Source organism: Arachis duranensis, chromosome 8 (assembly GCF_000817695.3).
Source record: "Arachis duranensis cultivar V14167 chromosome 8, aradu.V14167.gnm2.J7QH, whole genome shotgun sequence".
NCBI lineage: Eukaryota > Viridiplantae > Streptophyta > Magnoliopsida > Fabales > Fabaceae > Arachis > Arachis duranensis.
Window position 1 is genome coordinate 16,660,263 of NC_029779.3, and position 7,975 is coordinate 16,668,237.

Here is a 7,975-nt window from a genome sequence, read left to right on the forward strand (position 1 = left end):
GATAACTAAACATATAAATAAAAAAAGATTTATATGTTTTGTATTTATATATTTTATATTTATTATTTAAAAATAAAAGATTATGTTTATCAATTAAAGTATTATATATTAAAAAATATATATTTATTTATATATTATTAATATCTAATATATTTTATATTTATTATAATTTATTAATTCTAATTTTATATTAATTTTTTATTTATATTTATTAAAATTTAATAATTTATAAAAATACAACATATTGAATATGTACAAAATTACCGTGCTTATTTAGACATATCCTAACTTTAATACCTTACCATAGTAGCCAAGCAAATACCAATAAAGTAATAGCTTAAATTGACATAATTTTTTCATACTCAATTAAGAGATTACGAGTTTGAGCCTCCAATCTTCGATAAAAAAAATACCAATAAAGTAATATTTATCTGTACATGTTAACACATGTAAGTTTGAATATAATATTATTAACCAGCATAATTTGAACTAGTTTAAGAATCCCATAACCGAAACCATCAATTAAAAAAAAATTAACTACTAAAAATATTCTCAAATTATTTAAATATTAATAAAAATACACACAAATTTTACTATCAATAAAAATAATTTAAAAATACAATAAAAATATTTAACAATAAATATATATTTTAAAAAAATACTTTAGAGATTAAATAAAAAATATATTTAATGAAAAATCACCAAAATTTAAGGATAATAATATCTCATTTTTTAATAATGTTTACAAAAAATCACATCAAAATTCAATCTCTAATGTATTTTTTGAGAAATACATATTCAATGTTAGATAATCTTAAAAAAAACTAACAATAATTATGTATTTCTCAAAAAATACATTAGAGATTGAATTTTGATGCGATTTTTTGTAAGTATGATTAAAAAATAAAATATTTTCTTAAAATTTGGTATTTTTTTTGTTAAATATATATTATTTTGTGATTTTTTAAAAGTATTATTGGTTGTTAAAAAAATTTATAAAAAACTTTATGCTTAACGAAAAATCACAAAATTTTAAGTGTAATAATATTTTATTTTTATAATCATGTTTATAAAAAATTACATTAAAATTTAATTTTTAAGATATTTTTTAAAAATATATATTTATTATTAAATATTTTTATTGTGTTTTTAAATTATTTGAAGACATTTTTGTCGATACTAAAACTCGAATTTATTTTTGTGGTTAACCATAAAAAAAATAAAAACTTAGAAAAAAAAAGAATCTGGCCGTGAATGTTTTTACCAAAAAAGACCTGAAAGTGTGAAATCAGAAGAGTCCAAAAGGGAATAAGGTTGTTGAAGATATTTTAAGATGATAGTTATGGAATCGGGATGAGGAAAAAGTGCGTAATTTGGAGGGAATAGAAGGTAGGCAGTTGCAGTTAATGCGATCCAATGTTATAGAATCTTCCAAGTCCCATTTCAGTTCATTCATGTTCATCATATTCTGGTTTTGGTAGTAAAATCGAAATCAATAACAGTGAAATATGGGGAGAAATAGGATGAAGAATCTGCTTAGGAAGCTGCACATCGGTGGTGGAGACGGCGGCGATGACGGTGACGGTGACGGTGGCGCTTCTCCTACTATGAACGAACTACCGAGTCGCAATCTGAGTGTTGCAGAGCATGAGCGTGAGCATGAGTTTCAATTTCAGATGAGAATGGCGTTGGCCATCAGTGCTTCCCATCCAATTCCAAACAATGACGCTGACTCCGATCAGATCGATGCCGCCAAGCAGATGAGCTTAGGTTCTGAGTCTTCCCTCACACAGTTCCAATCCCTTCGCTATTGGGTACTTCTTTCACTTTTATTTCATTCTCGTAATCAATTAAACTTATCTCACTTTTTCATTTTGTTGTTAATGTTTAATCAATTGTAGAAGCTTGACATTGTTAAAGGGGAAGTGTTTTCTCTGAGTAATTTGTTTGGTTTTTACCTCTGGCAGAATTATAGTGTGATAGGTTATGAGGAGAAAGTGATGGATGAGTTTTATGATGTTTATGGAATCTCTTCAAATATCATTCGTCGAGGAAAGATGCCCTTATTGGTGGATCTGCAGGCTAAAACCACCTCACAAAATGGTGATCGTGAAGTCATCTTGGTGAACCGCTTGGTTGATCTTGAGCTGCAGCGGCTTGAGGAAAAGGCCTGTGCCTTATTCAATGACTGTCCTATTTCTGAAAAAGGACTGATTTTAAGTGGCTTGCTGCAGAGACTTGCTGATATTGTTGTTACCAGAATGGGTGGCACAGTTGGTAGTGCAGATAAAATGATAGAAAGGTGGGCTAGGAGGAGTCATGAGTTAAGAGATTCTTCAAGAACCATTGTTCTTCCTCTTGGCTCTCTTGATGTTGGACTGTCGCGTCACCGAGCCCTGCTTTTTAAGGTTGCAACATTCTCTATATTTTCTAGTTATGCATATGCACATAAAATTATCTCAAATATCTTATAACAGTTTTTAACACTTTGTGTGCGAAGAACATTGTTTTCTCCGTCAATTGACATGTATGTTCTGTTTCGACCCATCATTCATCAAAGAACATAAAAACCCAACAGTGCAAAGTTGCATTTCCAAGTTTATGGTGCACAGGTGATATGCATCAAGCTAAATCGAGCTTTCTTCATTTCTCTTTAGCCAAAAACATTCACTTTTATGCCACCTCCAACTTTGATGTAATTCATGCAATTTACTTGATAACCATTCAGAAGTTTCGATTGAAACATGTTTCTTGTCCCGGTGCATAGGTACTTGCTGACAAGATTAATATTCCTTGCATGCTGGTCAAAGGGAGCTATTACACTGGAACTGATGATGGAGCATTGAATTTGATAAAAGCTGATGATGGAAGGTAAATCTTATGCTAGAATGTTAATGGCTTAACTGTCTTTTTAAATATTGTTGTCCAAGGATTGTTTACCATAGATACTTTATCATCATACCTTTATCACCTTAGGTCTCTAATAATAAATGGTGCATGACGTGCACCATGGTGGAACAAGTTCAAGAGCTGTTATTGACTTGTTGTAATGACACAGTGAATACATCATTGATATGATGGGTGCACCTGGGGTTCCGAACACATTTGATTGATACTAGAACTCAAGTCTTGGGTAGCTCACCTGATCAGTGCAGCAAAAAAACAAAAGCAGTCAGGTCCCAGTCAGAAAAACCATTAAATGTGGGTGGTCAAACAAAACTAGTTGATAATATCCATGTTGGAATGAATGAAAGAGAGAGGTTTGGACATAATTTGGGAAATCTTTTAGAGTCACTGCATAAATCATGTGAATTCTTATCACATAGAGAAACATCACCTGCAGAAAAGATTCGCGTAAACAATGTATCCAAGTATGTCCTCAGTGCAGCAAAGAACCCGGAATTCGCACAAAAACTACACGCAGTTTTGCTAGAGAGTGGAGCCCTCCCCCCACATGATCTCTTTTCAGTTGTAAATCCACAAGATATGGGTGAAGATAAAACATGTGAAGAATTTGTCAGGGATATCGTTCAAGATGATCCAACTAGGTTGTCATTAAGCTACAACAAATCTCTCATACCCTATCAAATGAAGCGCACTGCCCATGATACTAGGTCAGAACAGCAGAAAGAATTTTACGTAGATAGATATGATAATTCCACACAGTGTGATTGTGAATGTGATAATACCGGGAAGGGGTCTGTGATGGTTTGTGACAATAGAGTTGATGGGTTAGAGCAATCTCATTACTTATGTAAAGAGCAATGTCTCCAATCTGATTTGCCCAAGAGAGCTGTTTCTTGTGAAACACGTGATAGGTTTGATGTTTCCCATGATGGGGATGACAAAAATGGTTATAATGAGGTTGGTGTAGCTTTAAATGACGTTGGATTTTGTAAAGAGTCAGCCATTCAGATAAATAAGGCACCCTGTATAGAGTCAGCAAAGTGTATCACATATGATCATAAAAATGACAGAGTTAACCCAGTCTTGGGGGAGAGGAAAGAATGGGAAATTCAATGGGAGGATCTTCGTATTGGTCAACGTATTGGTATCGGTAAGATCTATAATTTACTAGCTGTGCCTTTCATTCCCCTTTATTGTACTCTTGTGACTAACCTCATAAAACTGTGGCACTCCTTCAGGTTCGTGTGGTGAGGTTTTCCATGCTGATTGCAACGGTTCGGTAAGTGCTCTATATCCTCACCTCCTAATACTTTTCAGGACATTGTTGATTTCTTGTGATAGAATCAGGGAATAGCAGAAGGTTAGGATTTTATTGCTGCACAGGGACTGCAATTCGCACTCCCTAGAATGTTCTACATGGTTGGAACTACCAACTCAGGGAGAGAGAGTTCTCTCCAATTCTAACTGAATTAACAAAACAGAAAAGCATAAAAACAAAGCTAACTACAACCCAGCTACTAATAGGTAGTTAAGAGTAGAGTTTAACTAACCAACCAGCCAGCTAGACCAAGCTAAACTGCTACTTACCTCTTCTCTTGTAAAATAGCCCAAACCTGTTATTATTAGGCGCCATTCTATCAAAACTCCTCCCCTGGACAACCACCTTATCCTCAAGGTGGAACTCCAATGTGGCCGCCCTCTCCCAGCTGTCCTCACAAGAACAGAGACCCTCCCAGCGCACCTCTAAAGCACCGTCTTCAGCGGTTCGCGGTGCCAAAATCTGTGAAGGATTCACCACCAGCTCACCATCCTCCTCCTCCTCTTCATGGGAGCTATTACTCGTCCGCCACATCTATCCATCTTGACAGAGTTTCTTCCAAGATATCTATTTTGCTTCCATAAATGGATCATTTTAGCATAACTCCTAGTCCTAGATGACTGCAAAATCTATATTAATGTACTATGCCAGAAGTTTGATTTTGATGTTTGTTTTCCCAGTTGCCATCATGCAGACTTAATTCTGAAAGATGAGTTATAGTTTGTGGAATAACACATTGGAAGTAAAATTCCTTGTCTCTCAAATTAAATAACCAAATTCCTTTTCATTAGCCGCTTTTCAAGGTTTATCTTCGAATCGCTAAAATTGGAATTTAAATATGTATGAAGGGGAATTAAAGAATAAAAAATTTGAATTGTGAGGGTAGTGATGGAGGGTAAAGCATTCAACTTATTCGTGATCATTTTGCTTGGTACAGGGCTCTCTAAGTCAATATATAGCCAATTTCTGTATGGCTGTAGATATTTTATTAATTGCTCATTTTTGTTGATAGAAAATAAAATATGGATGAATAATTATGCCGAGATATCTATTTTGCTTCCATAAATGGATATTCCTTGGCCACTTTCATTCTTTCTTCTCAAATTTTGTTTGTGTCATCATGCACTGGTGTAGGGTTAATTTTATATATGGGTCCGTGTGAAGCAGTAGTCATGTTGCAAATGCACTGATTTTGATAGTTTTGAATTAATGGTTTGCCATGGTAGGAAGTTGCTGTGAAGAAGTTTCTAACACAAGATTTTTCTAGTGATGCAGTGGCTCAGTTCAAATCTGAAGTAAGAATCTGATGTTATACACAAATCAATGTTGCATTCATGTGCTTACATATACATTTTTACCCATGCGATGCATTTACTAGGTTGAGATCATGTTAAGACTGCGGCATCCCAATATTGTGCTCTTCATGGGAGCTATTACTCGTCCGCCACATCTATCCATCTTGACAGAGTTTCTTCCAAGGTCAATGTTCTTTCTTCCTTTTCTTGTTGTCGTTTAGGTTTGGATTGTTGTTTGTGTGCGTGCATGTGTGGTTGATTTCCTACATGTTTATTTTGTTTGTTAAAGTATATTTGCCACTTGGTATGCAGAGGGAGTTTATATGGTCTATTGCGTAATCCTAAGTTTCAACTTAATGACAAGAGGCGGTTGCGTATGGCTGTTGATGTGGTAATGAGATGAAATTATCCTTGTATTTAACTTCATATCCTCCATTCTCTTTGCCTTTAATTGATGTGAAGATATTAACTGTCTTAAAAACCAGGCTAAGGGAATGAACTACTTGCACACAAGTCATCCTCCCATTGTCCATAGAGATTTGAAGTCTCCGAATCTTCTTGTCTCCAAGCATTGGGTTCTTAAGGTAATCAAACTTTAAATTTTTTATGTTTTCCCCCTTAGAGAGTTTGGTTTATGCATCTGAAAATAAGGCACCATACCTTGTTGTCTCTTGATAGGTCTGTGATTTTGGTCTATCGCGGATGAAGCACCATACATTTTTGTCATCAAAGTCCTATGCTGGAACGGTAATTCTTACAAATTAATGGACTTTGAAAATTCTTGGGTTACACTCTTAATTCATTCATTTCTTTCATAAATTACAATTATGATGTATAGCTTTAAGCTAAGTAACACAGTCCTAGATAAATCTTTTGCCTGCAGGCCGAGTGGATGGCACCAGAAGTCTTAAGAAACGAGCTTGCCAATGAAAAGTAAGTTAATTATGAATGACACTGTGACCTCTAATAAGAAACCTGTTTATAAAAATTCAGGATATGATTAATAGTTAAATCTTGTGTTGGTTTCAGGTGTGATATATATAGTTTTGGAGTAATCTTGTGGGAGTTGGCTACTACAATGATCCCGTGGCAAAGTTTGAACCAAATGCAGGTTGTTGGAGCTGTTGGATTCCAAAACAGGCGCCTTGAAATTCCAGATGATGTTGATCCAGAAGTAGAACAGATAATACGTGATTGTTGGCAAATGTAAGTTAAAATTAAATTACATTCATATTATATATGATTACGATGGCAACTTAACGGTGTTATTAATGTGATTCATGGAACTCCGTGATTTCAATCACGTATTGGTATTAAATATTAATAGTAGTTTTTCCGCTTGTTTGATTTTAGTTGGGTGTTTGAAATGCAGGGATCCACAGTTACGGCCATCATTCTCCGAGTTATTATCTCGCCTCTGCCAACTTCAACATCTTGTTGTCGTTAAAGGTGTAAAACGAGCTCCACACATCAAATGAAGGGAAATTCATTTTTGTGTATCACTTTATATTATTCTTTGAGAATGAGAGAAAGCAGAGCCGGCATATGGTGCAAGAAAAATGTTTCGCAAATTATGAGTCTCACGTTGATTAGTGTGTGAAACATTCCTTATTCTCTCTCTCTCTTTCTTTTTATTTTTTTCTTTTTAGATTTTAGAGTCCAGTTAAGTCCACTCTAATGCAGATGAGTGTCGTGAGGGGAGGTGGATGTTACAACATTAGATTTGTATATAGATCTTACTAGGGGTTGTAAACTTTTGATCACCGAGTCGTATATTGATAATAATCTTTTTTACAACACCAGAATAAAGCATCTTATAGAGTTCTCGACCTTGTACAGTTTTGCAATTAGTTGCCATTGATTTAAATTTTAAATTTCAGTGGTCGTTCTTTAATACAGAATATTAATCCATTTTTAATTATAAAATTGTTTTTTTTTAACCTTCATTTTGAAAATTTCATAGTTTAGGATTAGAATTTAAGATATAAAATTTGATATTGAAGATTTAAAAAAGTTGTTGATTTTGATCGAAAAAAATTGAACTCTTTAGTTGAATTTTATACATAAATAAAACCCAACAAACAAGTAGAAATATATAAGAATTTAATGAATCAATCATAATCTAATTACTAGTTCTTTATTTTGGTAATATACAGATGTTAAAGCATATTTTGGAATATTATATATTAATATAATATTTAGACATATCTTGTTATAATTTCATATTAATTTAGTTTTATATTAGATTCATTTCGTTTTTACGATTGAATTATATTTTTGTCTTATAAATAAAACCATGATAATAAATAGGATTGTAGAATTACTTAAGAAGTAGTAGTACTATTTACAGTAAGGATAATTGAATGATGCCTACCAATTTTTTTTGTCTAAATTACGTAAATGTGAGTATTGAGAGACGAGTTCCACTCTTTTTAAAAAATTATATTATGACACT

General features: G+C 33.4%; 1 protein-coding gene across 1 annotated transcript; it reads left to right on the top strand.

Moving 5' to 3' along the window:
* The first annotated feature begins 1,308 nt into the window (after positions 1-1,308).
* Positions 1,309-7,317, top strand: LOC107461204 (serine/threonine-protein kinase EDR1-like). Its single transcript, XM_016079678.3, is given in 14 exon segments — positions 1,309-1,814; positions 1,968-2,408; positions 2,768-2,871; positions 3,059-3,095; positions 3,097-4,057; positions 4,146-4,186; positions 5,452-5,520; positions 5,604-5,704; positions 5,833-5,911; positions 6,006-6,104; positions 6,199-6,267; positions 6,404-6,453; positions 6,550-6,726; positions 6,893-7,317. Coding segments are annotated over 14 exon segments (2,640 nt in total). The 5' UTR covers positions 1,309-1,508; the 3' UTR covers positions 6,999-7,317.
* Positions 7,318-7,975: the final 658 nt, after the last annotated feature.